The sequence below is a fragment of the Heterocephalus glaber genome, unplaced genomic scaffold (genome assembly GCF_053883595.1).
Source record: "Heterocephalus glaber isolate CG9 unplaced genomic scaffold, H.glaber_assembly_v1.0 deba00000818, whole genome shotgun sequence".
NCBI lineage: Eukaryota > Metazoa > Chordata > Mammalia > Rodentia > Bathyergidae > Heterocephalus > Heterocephalus glaber.
In genome coordinates, this window is record NW_028258164.1 from 15,318,607 (window position 1) to 15,340,594 (window position 21,988).

A 21,988-nucleotide genomic window follows, 5' to 3' on the forward strand; every position below is an offset into this window, starting at 1 on the left:
AAGAGAAACAGAAAGGGGGCCGGAAAGTGGGTTGCTCACTCACCCAGCTTCTCAAAGGTATTTTTATGGGACAAAGCCAGGAGGTGAGGCGGGTTCAAGGTGGGACAAAGCTGTTCTCAATTTGTAAGGTTACAAGTACAGTCACTTGATTAAATGGGGATCCAGTGGGGAAGGAAGCAAGTCACATAGCAAGGATATAAGGAAAAGAACAAGGAGTTTTGGTAAGGGTGGGTCAAGGATCTTTCTTGGAAGATCCTGGTCCCCCACCCAGGTGGTAGATAGTATTTAGAATATCAATCACTGCTACTCATCCTATGTGGGTGTGGTAGTTTCTCTCCTTTTATACAATGGTGGCCTTCAGTGAATGTGTCTTGATTGTTCTCCTTGTTGGCTCCCTGACTGTACTCCCTGTTGGCTCTTCAAGGGCTGGCCCTGCCTACAAGACAGCTAACTAACTTACCTATCTACAATATTCTCCCCTTTGAAGAAGGACCCCTAACTGTGGTGAGGACAAGAGCTGTTCTGGCTACTTCAGGCTGAAGAGGGTCGTAGTTGTGATTGGCAATCACAGTTAAGTCTGTAGAGGATATCTATCTAAACGCCCTCGGTAGGTGCCACGCATTGTCATCTTGGGTAGACATAGCTTTGAGTCTGGAGGAGACAAAGCCAAAGAAACAGTTAAGAATACATGGGCTAGGGGCAGGGATTTAGCTCAGTGGTTTCGCTGCCTGCTGCGCAAGCACAAGGACCTGAATTTGATCTCCGGTACCAAAAAAAAAAAAGAATACATAGGCCAAATAATAAGATCAGCAGGATTGTTATGAATATAGCCAACAAGTGTATCCACCAGTAGGAACTAGTTAGTTACAGCCTCCCACAAAGAGGATAGAGAGAAGGTCCAGGGGACTTTAGAATCCAACATAGCATTTAACCAATCATCTGATATCTTTAGTGGTATAAATTATGCTAATATATTTTAGCAGTTGTGAACTTTTTACAAGGTCGATCTGGTGGATCCTGGTAAAAGTCTAACACATTTGTCATTGGTTCCATCTGGCTTTTTTTGTTTTTTGTTTTTTATTTTTGGTACTGGGGATCAAACTCAGGACTTTGCGCTTGTAACGCAGAGGCACCACTGAACTAAATCCCTGGCCCTGTCATTGATTCCATCTGTATGACTGCTTGGAGTTTGGCAGCCTCTAGCAAGAATAAACAAAATTTTTGAGGAATTAGGCCATGTATAATCTAAGCATGAGCACTAGAATGCAAGGGCAGATTGGAGAGAGAGAGTCATTCTTAGAAATTGAAATAGTGATTATAACCTGCTGGCTCTTAGACTCTTTTTTTTCAGTTTATTTTTTAAAATTCTTTTATTGGTACATTTTAGGTATACAACACATTTGCATTTCTCTTTGGGAACTTGTATGTTTACATGATGCATCTTGGTTCTTATTTTTTTCCCCATTCCTAGCTCTCCCTTCACACCCTCCACCCTTCCCTATTTACAAAGACTTTGTTTCCATTTTTTCCATTTCTCATCATTTTTCCTTCTTAGACTTTGATTGATTGAGGTTATAAGTCTAATATTTTGTCATAAGTCTCATAACAGTGGTCAGCTACTGGTATAGTTGGAAACTGCCAGAAGGAGTCAGCGATTGGAGTCCCTTTTTATATCTGGCTTTATTACTGTGGCATTGTTTTTATACCTCTTTTGGTTATTCTTTTCTGCTGGGTGTTTAAGACCAAAGACCAAGTGAAAGTGAGACCTGTGTGAATCAATATGAACCTCTTGCTGTCTATCAAGGTCACTTAAGTTTCCTCAGGCATTACTTTGGAACCATGCATAGAGCTTTTCAGCTCCTCTGTCAGTGTCACCCATCAGGACGGGTCACAGCCTTGCTTGACAATGTTGCTTTCAGTGAAAGCTTGGGAGACTTTTCCCTCTTGGTGACCCTCCTTTGGCACACACATTTGTCCTCTGGCGTCAAGCAATCTCCCTGCTCAGGAGGTTGGGTGACTTAACAAAGACATAGGAACCTGTAGAAAAGGTTCCCTCATTGGATTATTATTGACCTTGAGGGGCTAGGGCCAAAATATTGGCTGTCCTGTTAGCCCAGTTACCTTTCTAGTTTTGGTCTCCAAAGTTGTTGAACACCCAGAAGAAAAGATCAGTGACATGAGTAGTGCAGTAGGAGCAGTGAGCTTAACTATTATAATTTTGTCTGGACATTAAGCACTTTTGAAGTATAAACCACAGTTAGAAGACTGTTATTTCTTACCAACTATGGTTATTTTAGTAATGGAATCTCTGCAGAAAGTTAACAGACAACAGTTATACATTATATAGAGGAACTTAAGATGAAGAGCCACACATAGTCTTTTAGCTTGACAGTCATGATGACATCTAACACACTTAAGTGTCCATCTTAGTATAGAATAGTCTTAGTCAAACACTTCCATCTGATCACAAGACATTAAATGGTACAAAGAAAACTCTTGTTGGGCCAGGGATTTAGCTCAGTGGTTCTGGTGCCTGCCTCGCAAGCGCAAGGTCCCGAGTTCGATCCCCGGTACCAAAAAAAAAAAACCACCTCTTGTTATCCTTTAATAGGATGCCATCTAAAGAGAATGCACATATTGGGTTATAAATGTACCTTAGAAGTTTATACTGTCTAGCCCTTAATTTTAGTGTGTGACATTGTTTGGACTGTTTGGCATCTGAGGATCCCTTAGTGCGGTGACATACATAACATATACATCACATAAGTTTTTTTGTTTTTTTTTTTGGTACTGGAGATCAAACTCAGGACCTTGCGCTTGCAAGGCTGGCGCCAGAACCACTGAGCTAAATCCCCGCCCCATCACATAAGTTTTTAAGAAAAATTATTATTGTCTCATGCTGGCTCGAGATGTACCTCTTATCACAAATAGCTAGAGTGTAAGAGAAAGGCAGATACCTGAGTCAAAAAAAGATTATTACCATAAACAGTATCTTAGAAGACCTGTACACCCAGAAGGCATAAATGTATGTCGTACACCATAAAATAACAATGAATATCACAATTATAGGAAACCTTTTTTCCCTTAATTTAGTTTTGTGCCGAGAGCACTTCAAGGTCACTCCCTGGGGCAGCCAAATGACCTTGCCCTCCATCCCTCCATCTTTTCATCTGGACTGATTATTTAGCAGTTCCCTCTCTTGAAACCTTTTGTCTCCTGCAGTGTTTTCCCTTCTTACTTTTCTGTTACTTTTTACTTTTATCTGTCTGTCTTCTGCTGGCTCTTCTGTGGATAAATACCAGGAATTGCGTTTTGGGCCTTTTATTCTTAATTTTAGGTCCAAACCCATCCATCACAGACAATCTTCTGTTTGCTTGGTGTTATTTCTATGTCAGTTATTCTCAGATTGCTCTCTCCAGCCTCATAACCATCTTGAATCTTAAATCCTAGTGGCTGTAAGATATTTTTATATTTTTTTACACCTAGAAATACATCAAAACATGCTGTTTTGGGCCAGGGATTTAGCTCAGTGGTTTCGCTTCCTGCTGTGCAAGTGCAAGGACCTGAGTTTGATCCCCGGTACCAAACAAACAAACAAAAAAACCATGCTGTTTTGAGAGCTAATTTTTAGTGTTATTTTCTCTTTTTATTTTGTTCTTTTATTTGACACGTAATAGTACATATTTATGACACATAGAGTGTTGTGATATGTGTATACAGTGTATGTGCACATAAGTCAGAGTGATTAGCATTTCTGTCACCTCAAATGTTTGTCCTTTCTTTGTGTTGGGAATATTTTTTTTTCATTAAGTTTATTGGTACATTTTAGGTATACAGTACAGTTACTTTCATCACTGGGATCTTGTACCTTTACATGATGTATCTTGGTTCATGTGTGTGTGTGTGTGTGTTGGGAATATTGTAGGTAGGTAAGTTAATTAGATATCTTATAGGCTGTTAGACAGGGCCAGCCCTCAAGAGGCAATATGGAGGACAATCAAGATACATTCACTGAAGCCCAACATTGTAAAGGAAGAGAAACTAAGAAAAGGGCTGGGGATTTTTAGCTCAGTGGTTCTGACACCTGCCCCACAAGCACAAAGGCCTGGAGTTCGATCTGGTGCCAAAAAAGAAAAAAAAGAAAAGAGAAATTACCATACCTGAATAGGATGAGTAGCAGTGATTGATATTCTTAATATATCACCTGCGTAGGGGACCAAGATCTTCCAAGAAAGATTCCTGACCCACCCTTAGTGAAAATCCTTGCTCATTCCTTGTATGCTTGCTGTGTGACTTGCTTCCACCGTGGGATTCCCAATTTAATCAGTATTACCAAAGTGACTATACTTGTCATAATCTTACTGGTTGATGAGAGTTTTATCCACCTTGTGATTTTTTGCTGGATCAGTATCACCTAAGGGACTGTACTTGTAATCTTGCTAGTTGACTATAGTTTTGTCCCGCTTTGAACCCGCCTTTGTCCAGTAAAACACCTTTGAGAAGCAGAGTCAGCGGGTAACCCATTTCTGGTCTCCCTTCTGTTTCAGAAGGTATTTTTCTCTCATTAAATTTTTCCTACTCTTAACCTCCGTTGTTCCTAGAATTCATTCTTCAATTTTAGAGAACATGAACTTGGGTTTCGGATGTCTAGCAGGTTTGGGAGTTACGTATATTTCCTCTGTATCAGGAAGACTCAAAATCTTCTAGCTGTTTTCAAATACATATAGTAAATTATAAACTGTCTTCACCCCAGCATTCTGTAGAACATTAGAATCTAGTCTTCCTCTCTAACTATATTTTTGTAACTGTTAACCTGGCTTTCTTTATCCCTTCTCCCTCTTTTCCTTCCTAGCCTCTGGAAACCACTATGCTGGTTTCCTTTTTTTTGGCAGTGGTGATGGGGATTGAACACAAGACTTTCAGACTTAATTACTTCCCCAGACTATCTGTCTTATCTGTCTAGCTGTTTATTATTTTGAGACAGAGTCTTGCTAAGTTGTCCAGAGAATATTTGAACTTGTGATGCTCCGGACAGACGAGTGCCACTATGCCCAGCTTCTGCTCTGTGCTATGAGATCATGTTTAAACTTCCATATATGAGTGAGCTCTTGCCATATTTATCTTTCTCTGCCTGGCTTATTTCACTTAACATCCTCTAGTGCTATCCATGTTGCCACAGAAAACTAAATTCTTGCCAGGATATTTATGTGAGTTTAAAATCTCTATTTCTGAGGAGGGAAGGAAAAAGGAAGGAAGGGACAAGAAAAAAAGTAAAAATAGAAGGAAAAAATGGAAACAAAGCTTTAGTACATAGGGAAGAGAGGGGACTTGAAGGGGGAAATGAGATTAAAAAGTAAAATCTATTTCTTATATGTCTTTGATATGGAATGTGGGGTGTGAGCAAAATATATGGTGAATGTTTAAATTTATTATAATAAAGATACATTGCCATTAATTCTCCCTCAAATACACCTCCTTGCTTCAGACACAGGGGACTACCACATCCCATCGTTCTTGCCACTTCCTGAAGCAGTCTGGAAGTCCTTTTCATGTTTACAGGGTGTGACTTAAAAAAAAAATACAATGAATGCTGCTGCCAAGAGCCACCCAACAGAAAGGCAAGGTGGTAAAAAGTTGTGTCCTCGTCCACCTTATTCACTGAAGTGGCACCATGAGACTTCTGGCTCTTCCCCAAAGTCAAAATGACCATGAAAGGTGAGGGCCTTGAATCAATTCAGGACATTGTGGCAGCCAGGACAGCACAGCCAGACACTCACAAAAGAAGTGTGTTTGAAGGGAGGGGAGGATTTTGAGCGGAATTAATACCAGTGTGTCTTTTACTGTAATAGATTTATTTAAAAATTAGGCTTCACTGTATTTTCAGTCACACCTCATCTTTGCCAGCCTGTCCCTGGGATTTACCTCTCAGGACTGGAGAGCTGACAACTGAAGTGGCAGTCTGCTTGGCCTCTGGAGGGAGGGCCCTGCACTGGGAAGTCTGTTGCTGTTCATGCTTTGCCTCTTGTCTGTGCCTTGGGCCAAACCTTGGTCTCAGGCCATCTCACCTTCGGGACAAGGCCACATGCTGCATGTCACTTTCCTACAAGACGTTTCCTTTTCAAATGCCACGTTCTACAGTCGACTGGGCCTTTAACCTTCACCAGTGAGAACTTACATTTGCATTCTTTAGATGTCTGTCAAGAGAATCTCAAGAAGAAAGTAATTTGATGAAGCACATTGAGAAGTTACTGTGTTTTGTGCTGGGAATAGACTATTCAAGGCCCAACCTTAAGCTGATAGGAAGTAGAAGCAGCAAATAACCAATAATTACATAGCATGATGTGGTGTGGGAGCGACAAGAGTTTGCCTTTCATACCTCAAGAGTGTTGGGGTCACAGGAGACTTGAAGGTCAGCTGCTGCTGCTTAACCTCTTCTGGCCGCTTCTCTGGGGAAAGGAGACAGAAGATGTGCACATTCTGCCTTTGGTTTCCCCATCTTGCTTCTGTATGGTCCATGGTGTCTTTGATTTCGCTAAACTGTTTTCAGCCTCCTCTGGCAGATGTTGATATGGGTGCTGCATTCACGTTTCCTCGCCTGATGTGTGAAGTGTACTGTTCTGCAGTGCAGTGCAGTGAAAGGCGGAGGGCTCCCATGGGCGCCTCTGTGATAAGCAGCAGAGGTCATCTGAACGTGTGGCTTTATGTAGTCTTGGTTGCTGTTAACTCTTTTAGGAGAAAGGGTCTTGCTGTGTTGCCCACGCTGGTTTCGAACTCCTAGGCTGCAGTTATCTCCTTGCCTTTGTTTTCCATAGTTGTTGGGACTCAACCTGGTTATGCTGCTGCCAAGAGCTTTTAATAAGCAATTGTTAATATGAAGATAGTTTTACTCCTTGAGGCGGGAATCATTTTTTCTTTCTTTTTTTTACTTTTGGTACTGGGGATTGAACTCAGGTCCTTGCGCTTGCGCAGCAGGTGGCAAAACCACTGAGCTAAATCCCTGGCCCGGGAATCATTTTTTGAAATTATTTTTAATATAAATTTAGATTTTCAAATTGTATGTAATATTGTTGAAATTAGCAGAAGTTTTATATATTATCTTTTTTTTCTGTGACAGGGTCTCATTATGAAGCTCAGGCTGGCCTTGAACTCACTATGTATCCCAGTCTGGCCTCAAACTCTTGGTGATTCTCCTGCCTCAGCCTCCCAAGTGCTAGGATTATGAGCATGTACCACCACACCTGGCTTATGTACGATCTTATATAATATGGTGGCAATGTGCTAGACTTTTGATGATTTTTTTAATGGATGTGTAATTTACATATTTATGGGGTACAATTTAGATTTTTCATTACATATGTACCTTATGTGATGATCGTCAGGTAATAGGCATATCCATCACCTCAACATCATTTCTTTTTTTTTTTTTTCAACATCATTTCTTTATGGTAAGGCTGGCCTCAAACTTGCACCGATCCTTCTGCCTCAGCCTCCCAAGTGCTAGGAATACAGGCATGTGCCACCACACCAGGCTTCCTTCTCACTATTTTGAAACATATAGTTCGCTATTGTTAACTGTAGTTACTCTACTATGTAATAGAACACTAGAACTTATTTCTCCTAATTATAACTTTGTGCCCTAGATTTCTTATTTGTGAATATTCCAACATCCAGTTGTTTTTTTTAGTAATGATAGGAAATAAAGCAACTGAATTCTTAGTCTATAATTTGCTTGGGGCCTAAAAATCAGCATTTAAAACATGGTATTTCCAATCAGGTGGTTCAACCGTAAATTAATGATAAGCAAGAATTGGAATATTAGCCTTGGGCATATATTTTGAAAAGTTCTGGAAATGGGCTAATTACCTCAGTTTGCTTTATTCAACTTGTGTTGTCCTTAATGAGAGTTATTAGAACCTGTATAGAAAGATTTTAAGTCTTTCAAAGTTCACAGCTGAGCGTGGTGGTGTACACCTGTGATCCCAGCACTCAGGAGGCTGAGGCAGGAGGATTGTAGCAAGCTCAAGGCCAGCCTGAACTACAGAGTGAGATCTTGTCTCAAAAAACCCCCCACTAGGGCCGGGGGTTTGGCTCAGTGGTTCTGCCGCCTGCCTTGCAGGCTCAGCGTCCTGAGTTCGATCCCCCCAAAAGAAAACACCCACAAAATTGCCACCTGGCTCGTAAGCGCAACGTCCCGAGTTCGATCCCTGATAGCAAAAAAAACCCCTACATAATAATACAGTAATAATAAATAAACTTGACAGTAGTTGACTTTGATTCATAATACTAGGAAACTAGTTTATAGTGCAGCCGGATACCTTTGTAAGCAATGTCCCAACAGCAGAGTGTAACCAAGCAAGGCAGTGTGGATATGTGGGAGTTGTTTCCAGTTGAGGGGCGCTTCTGGCATGCAGAGTCTGAGAGCCATGGGCCCTCATCATCTATAACATGTGAAACTTCTAAGTCAAGTCACTTTGTGTAGTCTCAACAGCATGAGAAACCAGACTAGAGATTGTGCTCCCCGGCAGGTAGCGGGAGCCCACCTGAGTGGCTTACCCTCAAGAGGCTTGGCTGCTCGCCTCAAGAGTGGCATTGTGGCAGGCACACTTCCCAAGTGCTGGGCCCCACCTGTCCTCCTGCCCCTCCGCCCTCAGAGGGACCAGGGAGGAGAAGGGCAGAAGTCACGCCTGAGTAGGATGCTGACCCAGAGATCTGCAGCGATGTCATGTTGTGTTTCAGTGGCTCCCACTGTTACCTGTTAACCCCACTTTACAAGAAAAACTAAGAAAAATCATTGTTAAGAAAGATACATTACCTTCCCCCACAAATTGGGGTTTGTGCTGTAGGAAGAAGGAGAGGATGGCTATGGGGTGATCAGCACAGAGTCATGTGGGCTGTCATGGGCAGCAGGCCTTTCAAAGGCCTCACCGTGTTAAATGTGAGCCCCTGCGGACCCAGCCCCAGGAGAGTCCTCTGCTGTCCTTTCAACCTCTTTTTTTTGACACCAGGGATCGAACTTGCGACCTTGCGCTTGGGAGGCAGGCGGCAGTACCGCTGAGCTAAATCCCCAGCTCTTCAACCTCTTCTTTAAAACTTTTTAAAAATTTTTTATTTTTTTAGGTACTGGAGATCGAACTCAGGACCTCAAGCTTGTGAGGCAGGTGCAGTGCCACTGAGCTAAATCCCCAGCCCCTAAAACCTTTTCTTTATGCTCATTAATAGCTTATTCCTGAGCTGGGGTTGTACTCAGTAGTAGAGCATTTGCCTAACATGCCCAGCTTCTGGGTTTGATTCCCCTGCACCACAAAAAACAAACAAAATACTGAAAGGTGGACTCCTTACTCAGAGATGAAATAATAATTTCCTTACTTGTATTTCCCTATACATGGAATATAAAAAATGCAGTGAATGTTTTAAAATTTTTAAAGATTATTACAGTATGAGACATGCCATGAATCCCCTGCAGAATCTGGCCTCTCACTTTAAACACACTGATCCCATCATTCTTGCCACTTTGTCAGCAGTTCTGGAGTCCTCTTTCATGAGTATCTTACGCTGTCGTGGCTGCCTTGATGTCCTGAATTGATTCAAAACATTTACCATTCATGGTTATTTTGACTTTGAGAAGGAGCCAGAAGTCTGGTATGTAAGGTGGGTGAGGACACAGTGTCATGTTGTTTTACAAGCCTGCCTTTCATTTGGATGGCACTTGGCAGCTACATTTACCAGTTTTGAGCACACCTTGTAAAGACACTTGGGAAAGATGACTTTCAGAACTGCTTCAGAAAGTGGCAAGAATGATGGGACAATTGTGTTTGAAGTGAGGGGAAGTATCTTGAGAAGGATTCGTGCCAATGTGTCTTACTGTAATACATTTTAAAAAATTTTAACATTCACTGTATATTTTGATCATCCCTTATACAGATCCAGTTTGGTAAATGGATATAGATTTTCATTCACCTTCCAGTATATGCCTTTCTAAACCTTTTTGCATACTTTTTCTTTGTAACCTGCTTTTGTGCTGCTGCACTGTGAGTGACATTTTAAATTTTTACACAGGTGATATTCTTGAATTTCATGGTCCGGAGGGAACAGGAAAAACAGAAATGCTTTATCATTTAACAGCACGATGTATACTTCCAAAATCAGAAGGTGGACTGGAACTAGAAGTCTTATTTATCGATACAGATTACCACTTTGACATGCTTCGGCTTGTTACAATTCTTGAGCATAGACTGTCTCAAAGCTCAGAAGAAATAATAAAACACTGCCTTGGAAGATTTTTTTTAGTCTGTTGTAACAGTAGCACCCAGCTTCTGCTCACACTTCACTCACTAGAAGCTCTGCTGTGTAGTCACCCCTCTCTGTGCGTCTTGATTCTGGATACCCTGTCGGCTTTCTACTGGATAGACCGAGTCAATGGAGGGGAGAGCGTTACCTCACAGGAGTCTACTCTGAAGAAATGTGCTCAGGTCCTAGAGAGACTTGTCAGTGAGTATCGCTTGGTTCTTTTCGCAACAACACAGAGTATAATGCAGAAAGCCTCGAACTCACCAGAAGGGCCCGCTTTGGCCTGTCAGCGTCTTCATGAACCAGATGTTGACTACAGACCCTATCTCTGCAAGACCTGGCAACAAGTGGTAAAGCAGAGAATATTTTTCTCCAAACAAGATGATCCTAAAAGCCACAAACAATTCTCATTAATGTCATGCCATTCAAAAAGTAACAGTGCAAAAAACCATTTGTTTGTTATTGGAGAAAGTGGGGTTCAGTTTTGTTGACATGTGTCATAAAATAGTCTTTTGCAAGCTACAGTGCAAGTCTTTAAAAGTTTCTTACAGGCTAGGGTGGTTTGAGTCTAAAGTGTCAAACGGGGCTGGGGATTTAGCTCAGTGGTTTTGCTGCCTGCTGTGCAAGCGCAAGGACCCGAGTTTGATCTCTGGTACCAAAAAAAAAAAGTGTCAAATAGGGGTGGGGGGGATTAACATAACAGTATTTCTGCACTGAATGGATTTCATTTCATTTCTTTTCTCTCTCTCTCTCTCTCTCTCTCTCTCTCTCTCTCTCTCTCTCTTTTTCTCTTTCTTTCTGTTTTCTTTCAGCCAAATTTATGATCCTGCTACCTCAGCCTCCCAAATGCTGGGATTAACTGCATGTGCTACCTTACCCAGCTTTCAGTTCTGTAATTCTTTATTGTGTTATTATTGTCCTCAGTACCTTGCAAGAATTTTGTGTAGCTTTACTAATTGTTTTCATTGGAAGGTTTGTTCCTCATCCACTCAGCTATTTTCAGAAGTTATCCAAATCCAGCCGGGTGTTGTGGTGGTGCACCCACTCAGGAGGCTGAGGCAGGAGGATCATTGTGAGTTTGAGGCCAGCCTGAACTACATGTCGAGACCCTGTCTCAAAAAAAAAAAGGAGACAAAAGAATAAAATGTTGCATATTTTGCCATATAAACTAATAGTAAATAAAACAGGGCATTTTTAAAATTTAATGTCACTTTCTGTTTCTTTTATTTTATTGGTAAAGATGCTATGAAAGAACTTTGTAAATAACTGAGAAGCGAAGCAGATGGCCAGACAAGGTAGAAGAAAAGATCCAATTAATCCACAAACTATAGTTCACCTGAACAATGGAGAAAAAAGAAACTTCCCCCAAATTAGGTGGGCCAGACATTCTTCTCCTTAAAGGGCAACCCCATTTCTGGCATTATATGTCATTTCTCCCCTGAAGCAAATGTCTGTCTATGGAAAGAATAAAGTAATGAGGTTCGCCATCAGGCATCACCAGGCTTGTTCTTGACCTGGTGTCCTGGGGTGGACAGACCATATCTCAAGCTAGGGTTAGGTGGCACCAGGCCACCTCATAGGAAGGATCAGAGCCGAGTCACAGATCAAACTAAATGCAACTCTAGCCTGGCAGGGTGAGCAGCCAGAGAGGATGCCAAGAAGGAGGCTCAGTGGGATTGGCAGACAAGTGGGCCACAGGTCCAGGGGTGTCAGAGACCCGGCAAGGTGCTGGCAGCTGGAAGGATGTGGTTCGATGTCAAAAGGTGGGCAGGCTGCTTTCCTTTCCTTCTCATCCGAGCCAGCCTGGCTCTGGATAGGGCCTGTTGGGAATTTCATGCTGCTTCCGTGGCAAAGAGGGATGGGGCTCCGACTTCTCCCGGCAGAGGCGATCACAGCACCCAGACCACACCAGTGTGGTGTTTCCGGGGTTGATCCGATGTCTCCTAATCATTGACAACTTCAGGGCAGGGGTGATGTTTGTAGAAAATATCTCCCACTGTGCTGAAAGAGGACTTAAATATTCAAGGAGAGGAGCATAAAGAAAAAGCCAAACATACAGGTTCTCCCTGCCTCTCATAACCACTGTTTATTGTGACAGGGTCTTACTGTGTAGCCCATGCTGGCCTCTAACTCTCAGTGATCTTCCTGCCTCAACCTCCTGAATGCTAGGATTACAGGCATATGCCTTGCATGGACTCTTCTCGTACAACTTTAACAAGCAACTTATCCAGTGACACTTGCTTTTGCCTCCTTTTGAGAATTTTGCAGAAATGTGATACTGAATTGTTCAAATTTCATTTTTAAGCACTCAGAAAACTGAGATTGAGCTGGAATTTCTGTGGATTTCAAATAGCCCTTGTTTTAGTTTCTATAATTTCATTGAATGAATCAAACTCTCCTAAGCAACATAGTTCTGGAAGAATTTCAAGACAGGGCGGAGGATTTAGCTCAGTGGCACTGCACCTGCCTCGAAAGCACAAGGTCCTGAGTTCGATCCCCACTACCAGCAGGGAGGGGGGAACACAATAATGAAAATAAAGATACTTCTCATTTCCTTAAAAAAAAAAAAAGGAATTTCAAGACAGTGGTTGCTTATATTCTCCAACCCTGTACCTCTCCCACCTTTGACCACGCAACTCATTTTTTGGCTAAAATATTTTGTGTGATGTAGTTTGTTTGAATGCCATTTTTATTACGATCAAACACAAGCAAAAGTAAACTATATATTTTTAAAGGCTTCATAAAAAGCAAAGAGATAAACAAAATTCAGGGGTGTGGTTCCTGGAGGGGTGGAGGGCAGTAAGGGAGATGCTTCAGGTGATGTTTGTTTTAGTCCTTAAATCAGAAGCTTCTGCTCCTGAGTTTGCACTGTTCTTTGCTAACTCAGGTGTGTGAGAGAGATTTATAGGACCAGATTTTAGATTAAAATGATTTTTGAAAAATACAAAGTACAAACTATATTTAAATGCAAAAATTTTATTTCATTAAAAGACACATTGTGCACTGGGTGTGGTGGCACATGCCTGTTGGTGTGGTGTTTTGAGACGGTTTCCCTTTGTAGTTCAGGCTGGCCTTGAACTCACTATGTATCCCAGGATGGCCTCAAACTCAGCAATTCTCCTGCTTCAGCCTTTGCTAAAGTATTTTGAATCTCTTTAACTATCCTTGGGATTAAAAATTATGGAATTAAAAAAAAATTATGGAATTTAAATACCGTATATATGCAAGCATGGTGGCACATACGTGTAATCCCAGCACTCAGAAGGGAGAGGCAGGAGAATTGTTGAAAACTCAGGACCAGCCTTGCTACATAGTGAATTCACGGCCATGTTGAACTACATAGTAAGACCCTGTTTCAAACAACAACAACAACAATATGTATATTGTATGTATTTCTCACCAAAGAAAAACCTGCAAAGTAGTAAGCTTGGTTTGAGTGAAATAAAACAAGTTAATTCTTTTTGGGGAGAGGTCTTTTGTTTGCTTTTTCTACCAGCAGAATCATCTTACTATATTGCATATGTCTTGCTGTTGTAGCATTTGATAATTGGATAGTCTGCCTTCTCAAAGCTTCACGCATCTAAATTCTCTGAATTTCACTTGCATAAATAAGACAATTAGACACTCATGTGAATTAGAAAAGCAAGCTTTAAAAATCAAAATAACTTTTAAAAATATATAAATATTATATATCGGCCAGGTGCAGTGGCATGTGGCTGCAGTCCTAGCTACCTTGGGCTGAGGCTGGAGAGTTTGAGGCTATCCTTGGCAATTTATTGAGACCTTGTCTCAAAATAAAAGGGCTGGTGATGTAGCTCAGTGATAGAGCATTTGCCTAGCATGTGTGAGATCCTGGGCTCAATCCCCAGTATGGGGGTGATCCCAGCACTTGGGAGGGTGAGGCAGGAGGATTGACATGAGTTCCAGGGCAGCCTGCTGACCTACATAGTGAGTTCAAGGCCAGCCTGGGCTAAGTAGTGAGATGTCTCAGAAATCTGAAACCAAACAAAAGATAAGGAAGGGACTCAGTGGGGTTATCTGTTTAAGGCCCAGTGAGGGAGCTGAAATTCAGATACAAATAGCCTGCACTCCACCTTCCCTAGAAGGAGACTTCATTTTAGTGTATAATTGTCTAAAGTGCTTCCTTCTTTGTGTTCCTTCCACCTATCCTATATAAGGCAGATCTTCCTGCATCTCTGCTCTGGGCTCTTTTCTAAAACTCATAACTGGCTCTTTTTTTTTTTTTAAACTGGCTCTTGATTTGCATATGTTAAAATCCACTTTTTCTAACCTGGCACTCAAGGCCTTTTGTGGGAGACAGGATCTCCCTTTCTAGTTCAGGCTGGCCTTGAACTCACTGTGTAATCCAGACTGGCCTGGAACTCATGGCCGTCCTCCTGCCTTAGCCTCAGAGTGCTAGGACTACAGGTATGCGCCACCATGCCTAGCATCATTTGTAATATCCTTCTGGACATAGATGATGACATCTGCCTCTTCCTATGATTACCTTAGGAACTCAGTGAACATCTGCAGGAGCCACACATTGTGGGCTTCTTCCTGTGGCCCCTGCAGGGTTGGAACTGCCCCCAGACCTGCTGGGAAGCCGCGTGGCAGCCTTGGGAGGAGACTTTCTAGCTTCTGTCAGTATCACTGCTACTTTGTTTTGCCCACAGGAAAGCTGCCTCAGGCCACAGGAACCTCCTTCCCTTATAATCAAAGCCAGTGCCTTGGGCTTTATTGCACTGAGTTTACCTGAAATTTAAAAAATCTAAGCTTCTCTCTATCTCTGGCCCCTCATTTCACAAAGATCTCTTTCAGTCGGTCCTGTAGCCAGACCTGTTTGGCCTTAGTCTGCATGGTGTAAGGGACCAAGCTAACGACGGCATAAGGGCAACCAGAAGTACCTCTGCACTTCCTTTTATGTTGCTCCTCATAAAGCTAATATAAATTGGGATAAGATGATTTAAAATGTCCCTTCACCTTTTTGCAGTAAGGGCTCAAAAAAGTTTTTCAGCAAGCAGACAGAGCTGGAGGGAAAAACCTGGCCATGGCCTTACGAACAGACCCCTGGGCAACACTGCCTCCTGGTGTTGGTTGCAGACGCTGCCTGACAAGCATGGGCTCAAAGGGCAGACTGGGCAGAGGTTTCACCGGTGCATGAGTGTGTGGATGTACTGCCCAGTGTGAACCTGTGGATCTCAAACTTAATCCTAAAATGATGCCAAAGATTCCAAACAAGGAGCTTCTGAATTTTCGTGAGCAGGATAGGTCTCTAAATCCCATGCCTTCCTGAGTCTGGTGGGAGGGAGACAACAGGAGGCATGGCAAAGGCAAGCCCCTTGGAGAAACATCTCTTTCTTAACATTTTAGAATGTCATTTGGGGGCGAGTGTGATATCACATACCTGTAATCCCAGCACTTGGGAGGCTGAGGCAGGAGAATTGCTGTAAATTCACTGGCCTGGGCTACATAGTGAGGCCTAGTCTCAAAAAGCAAAAGAAAAAGGAGAAAAGCAATTTTCTCTTTCATGGAGCTTCTCTTTATTCAAAGAGGCTCCCAAAGTTAGTGAACTAGCTACAGAGTTTCTAAATTTAGGCTACTTCTGTTTGCCAGTGTGTACCCCAGCATGATAGGTGGCCCTGGGATCCTATACTCACCGTGGGCTTCATAGGCAGGTGACTGTATAAATGGGGGAGGGGTACCACCAAGGATGTCCCCACACTTGGTTCAGGACTCTAAATCACCAAATAGGCCACCTGAGCTGAACTGTTGATCCTTCTGCCTCAGCCTCCCACAGTGCTGGGATTACAGATGTGTGCCACTATGCCTGACTGCCTTCACCTCTTTTCTCTTGTCCATTTCGTGCCCATACTCTTTGAAGTGCCAGGCTACACCCCAAGCCCTGTCCAGAAAAACAAGTCTTGCCAATGACAGGCTGGAGCCCACTTTTCCCTTGGGACACACCAGGTGTGTATCTGTCACTCTCTGCAGTGCATACTACCAGGATGGCAGCCCCACCCCAAAGTTCCTGCCCCTTGCCCCTAGCTATGTCTTTAATGGTCAGGCACCAAACACCTGAGGCTGATGGCTCAGGGACACAAGTGTCCTTGCTCCTCATCATGGCTCCTCTTCTGCCTACTGCTAGCGGGTTTTGGCTTTCCTGTGTGACTGTCCACCTGCCTAGCCATGTACCTTCCTACCTACCTCCTACCTACCATCCTCCCTACCTACCAACGACCTGCTATCCTACTTATACCATCCTATCTACCATTTACCATCCTACCTACCTACAGGGAGACAGATCTTTCTCACATGGGAAGGGGATCAAGAAATGGAGGAAGGGGGGAGGGAGGGGAGGAAAAGGGAATGAAAAAGGAATTAAGGTGTGTTGTGTACATGTACCAACTCCATACAAGGAATGTAAACATATACTGTAAACATAGACTAATAAAAATAAAATTTAAAAAAGACCACACATTGAATATTAACTGTGTTCATTGTTAATAGGTTCTGTACATGTGTATTCTTTAGTCTTCACAAATGACAAGGTCAGTAGTTTATTTTTGCATTTTCCATGTGGGAAAACTGAAGCTCAGAGAGAGGCTGGTTGGAAATCCATCTCTGGTTCCTCTGAACCCAAAGCTTATATTCTTCCTCCAAGCCAGTGTTTCTCAAAGTGTTCCCTGCAGACCAACAGTCCCTGGGAGCTGGTTCAACCCGCAGCGCTGTCGCAGACTCCCTGGGCCTGCAGCAACCCCGCTGGAAACTATTGTTCTGCACTAGACTGCACTCCTTCCTGTGTGCTTCCTGTAGAAACCCTGGAAATGGCAGCCAGCATGTGGAACCCTGGGCCAGGCCCTCGGGTGAGTCTTGTACCCTCGCACCTGCTGTCAAAATATTCCTCTGCAGTGGGCCCTGGCATTGTAGACAGCCAAGTTAAAATAGGCAGTCAAACAGGGTTGGGCCCTCAAGAGAGATGCAGAGGATAAGAACATATTAAAACTGTGGCTGTAAGCACATTCATTGAAAGTTAGGCTTTAAGACAAAGATGATTATACCCACATACTTCCTCTAGGGACGAAGAGCAGTGATTGGTATCCTAAATAGGCATCAATCACCTTAGGTGGGGGACCAAAACCTCCCTTAGCCCGTTCCTTCCTGGAAAATCCTTGTTCTTTCCATGTATGCTTGCTACGTGACTTGCTTCCCCATTTGATCGCCATTTAATCAGTATTACCTAACCAACTATACTCAATCTTATTAGTTGACCCACTTCATACCCACCTTGTGATTTTCCATTGGATCAATATTACCCAAGTGACCATACTTATAATCCTATTGGTTGACTATAGTTTTGTCCCACCTTGTACCTGCCTCACCTGGCTCTGCTCTATAAAACCCTTGAGAAGTGGGGTCTGCGAGCAACCCATTTTCTGGGCCCCCTTCTGTCTCTGAGAAATTATCTTTCACTATTTCTTACTCTTAACCTCCATTGTTCCTAAAATTCATTCTTCAATTTTAGAGAACACGAACTTGGTGTATTGGACATCTAGTAGTTGGGAATTATATTTCCCTTATATTACTTGGATGACCATATATCATCCCTATATCATACACAATGTCATGGGGCCAGGGGTCTAAGCCTACCTGCTGGTCCTCTCTTGACCACCCAGATCCTCAACTAGCATAACTCAAACCCACTTCAAATGCACCCTACCTCTAATGCCTGGATCTTGTTAATTTCACCCAAGCTGAAAGCGAAAGTCTTAGCCTGTCTCTTTTTCTCTCCTTCTTCTCCTCCTTCTCCTTTTCCTTCCTCCTCCTCCTCCTTTTCTTGTTTTCCTCCTTTTCCTCCTCCACCTCCTCCTCCTCTCCCCTCCCCTTTCCTCTCTTTCTGTACAGGGATTGAACCCAAGGCCTTGGGCATGTTAGGCAAGCCTCTACCACCGAGCTACATCTCCAATCCTTTAAAATTTTTGTTTTGAGACAGGTTCTTGCCAAGTTGTCTGGGCAGGCCTTGAACTCCAGCCTCAGCCTCCCAAGTAGCTGTGATTATAGGCATGCTCCTCTATACCATGCCCAGCGTTCTCTTTAACTTTTCTTTCTTTTGCCATTCCATGTATATCATCTTAAAAATGTCTCTTTCATTAATTCCTACTCTTCTCATACCATGATTTTCACAGAACCTTGTCCCTTCCTACCTTCTTGTCTCTGTTTCAACTGCTCTTACAAATGGCTGTCAGTCATCTTTCTCAAGAGCAGTTTCTGAGCCCACTATCAATATATTAAAAAACTTCAGTCTTGGTCTTTTCCTCCTCCACAGCCATTTATACTTCTTTTACAGTGCCTTCCCTGAATTATAATCACATGTGTGCTTGTATGATGGGATGTATGGTAAGAAAATAAGACGGGGTTCCAGGACCCTTTCAATATAATCTGCTTCAGGTTAAAATTTTTTTTTAAATTATCCTAACTAGCTGATCAGACATCTGCTGTCAAGGGAGAATTTGAAGGGCATTACCAACATGTTTGCATACCAGTAATGAGCATTCCCAATGACCCCCCAAAAACTCATTAACGCAGAAACCACTTTTAATAACAGCAATAAGAAAAGCCCTACAGTGAAGAGCAGAAAGCTTTGTAAAGACATGGAATCACTTTTGGAAGAGTTGCCTGAGGGCCAACCTAAGAAGCAGACAGCTCCTCCGGTATTAAGGCAGTAATGACACAGTTACCTCCACCCTCCTCATTTAGTGGAATTCATTAAGCCCCTGGCTTCCATGAACAGAATCCAGTCCTTTTGTCCCTGGGAGGTAATAAGCGCTGAATGGCACCTTTCTCCTCCGCCCATTTGATTAGCTCAGGATGACCTCATCTCCTTTACACAGGAGTAGGGGGGCTCAGGATGATGTCACCAGGCCCTGCTAACCCCCAATAGGTTCCCCAAGGCAACTAGCACCTTCCTACACCCTTCAGCCGGGAAGATTTTTTAAAGCCCTTTGTTCCAACTTCTTTTTCCCTGGATGTCGTAAGATGGGCTTTGGCTTTGAGTTCATTGTCTCTGTTGACATATTAAGTCTCTAATTTTTAGAGTCTTTGGTGCAAACAACTTGTTGGGCACGAACCACCCCTCCATTCCCAGGTTTCAGTAAAAGCTTTCTTCTAACGAGGCTAAGTGGGATAACACCCTCTAAATCCAAGAACCAGTCTATTCTGGCTTGGGGTCGTTAGGGTCTCAATTTAAGAGTTATTAATAACAACCTCTGACATTTGCCTGCTCTTCTCATTTCTCACAGTGCTTTCATGTTTGGGATTTGAATCTGACCCTCAGTGCTCCCTGCAGGTGGATGGGGAAGGTGAGTTGGCTGATGGAGGTGATGAGGGATACAGAGAAACTCCAAAATATGCTCTCCCTAGGCAGAGGTTAATACTAAGAAAACTTTCCAAATGTTAGCAATACATTAAAAATAAGCCAGGTGTGGGCCAGGGATTTAGCTCTGTGGTTTCATCACCTGCTGCGCAAGCGCAAGGACCCCAGTTCGATCCCCGGTAGTTAAAAAAAAAAAAAAAAGCCAGGTGTGGTGGCGCACACCTGGCCCAGCACTTGGGAGGCTGAGGCATGAGGATCAGTGTGAGTTTGAGGCCATCCTGGGCTACATAGTCCCTGTCTCAAAAAACCAAAAATAGGTTTTTTTTTTAAAGTTATTTTTTTAGTGCATTTTGTAATACAGAATAGTAATGTTAGTTTTAGGGAGTTCATATAACATAACTTGATCACTTTCAATTCCTTTAGCCCCCAACCCCACCTCCTACCTCCTCCCCAAGAGTCTACCTTTGAGACAAACATTTTTTACAGCAATATATGATGAAATATTTGAAGGCTGACTAACACCTGCCTGTCCAGTACCCTCCTTGCTCTGACTCTGAAACCCTATAGCTGGATAGAGCATTTTTGGTTATTTTTATTTAAAAAAATTTTTTTTTAGAGACAAGTCTTGTTATTTTGCCCAGACTGGCTTTGAACCCTTGGCTTTATGTAATCCTCCTGCCTCAGCCTGAGTAGCTGGGACTATAGACCCATACTACTATACTGTGCTTCAAATATTTTGGTTATTAATGCCAAAATGAAACCTGGAAAACAATATAAAAATATCCCTTGAGAAAATTAACAGTTGATCTGATTTGTGCTTGTTAAATTCATTTGGATTATGAAGCTTGGAGTAGGAGAACCTATTCAAATTTCTGTTCTGTGATCTTGGGTGATTTCCTAACCTCTCTGGGACTTGCATTCCTCCTGTATAAAATGATGATGAAACCAACTTCAGCAGGGTCTTTAATTTTTTAGGTTCAGACAAGGGAAGCTATGAACTATGAACTAAGTGTCTTTTTTTTTTTTTTTGGTACCGGGGATTGAACTCGGCTCTTTGTGCTTTCGCAGCAGGAGGCGAAACCACTGAGCTAAATCCCTGGCCCCGTGTCTTTTTTTTTTTTGAGATAGGGTCTCGCTATGCAGTTCAAGTTGCCCCTGGCTGAACTGAATGTCTACTGCAACCTTACTACACCTCTCCACTGTTCCATTCTTGGGAGGGGTCCCTGTGACCTCTTTTTCCACATATGCCAGGCTCACGTGCACATCTAAAGACAGTGAACTCAGTGCAGTGAGTATTGGCTACTTTGCTTCACTGTGACCTCGCTGGAATGTAGGCCATGTAGGAAAACAGACGAGGGGGATGGTAAGGGACTTTGCTGATCATTAACTTTCCCAATTCAGTGATGAGGGTATTTTTTTTTAATGTAAATAATATTAGCTTTAATATGAAAGAAAATAGGCAAAATTAGGTACATGATATAATATATATTGGGATAATCTTGTCACAATATGAGAAACATGCTCATCCACAAGTTGTGTGAAAACAAATCAACTTTGTTAAAAACACATGTTCACAAGTCCTGAAAATATTTATCTTAATATAAAATATGGCAGCAAATTCTTTTGTTACACAGAATACAGAGTATACACACCAAAAATTTAAAACAAAAGTAGTGGCAAAATCCTAGTTAACAAAAAGCAGTTAACAAAATTCAGTTTAGTGGCCTATACTTCCAAACTGTAGACTAAACAAAAACCACAAATACTAACTCTACTTGCAAGTAAAAACTACATTTTAATTCACCATGCTTAGTACTGAGCTCAAAGATACACAGAAATGTCAATATTTTTATATTACACACTGCAGATACACAATTCATATATTTAAGTGATTTACTGAAAAACAAATTATGTACTTTAGGGTATCTCTATCTGGGATTTTATTTTTGGAAATTTTACAGAGAAATATTGACCTCAGGCTTTCTGTATTACTCCTACAGGTCTTAGATGAGGGTATTTTTATAACCCCACATTGCGGATGACCAAAGTGACACAGAAGTTAGGCAACCTGTTCAAGAGGAACCTGAGCCTTGGGTGCTGATGAAATCCGTGCAAGGGTTAGAACAGTGCGTCCTTCCAAGAGCTGATGCCCATTTCTCGAATCTCTCACAATCTTCTGTGTTGCTCTCTGTATAATGCAGTGCCTCGTATCCCACAAACAACATTGCAAAGCCAAACAAGGAATTGCTTGTGTGTTCTGTGTGTTTGTGTATGTGTGTATGTGTATGTGTGTGTGTTACTGATCGACTACCATGCCATCCAATTTAGCTT

At 42.4% G+C, this 21,988-nt stretch overlaps 1 protein-coding gene across 5 annotated transcripts in view; it reads left to right on the top strand.

The window, feature by feature from the left end:
- Xrcc2 (X-ray repair cross complementing 2) overlaps positions 1 to 21,901 on the top strand; it is a 45,153-nt gene extending 23,252 nt beyond the window's left edge. For 3 of the 5 annotated variants that reach the window (XM_004860351.3, XM_087207823.1, XM_087207824.1), the window contains one exon: positions 10,057 to 16,762. In XM_004860351.3, the coding sequence (XP_004860408.1) occupies positions 10,057 to 10,778 (722 nt within the window). In that variant the 3' untranslated portion in view covers positions 10,779 to 16,762. Of the gene's footprint in view, positions 1 to 10,056; positions 16,763 to 16,976; positions 17,151 to 19,583; positions 19,644 to 21,657 lie in introns of those variants that run through there. The other 2 variants (XM_087207825.1, XM_087207826.1) reach the window with 1 other exon arrangement.
- Positions 21,902 to 21,988: the final 87 nt, after the last annotated feature.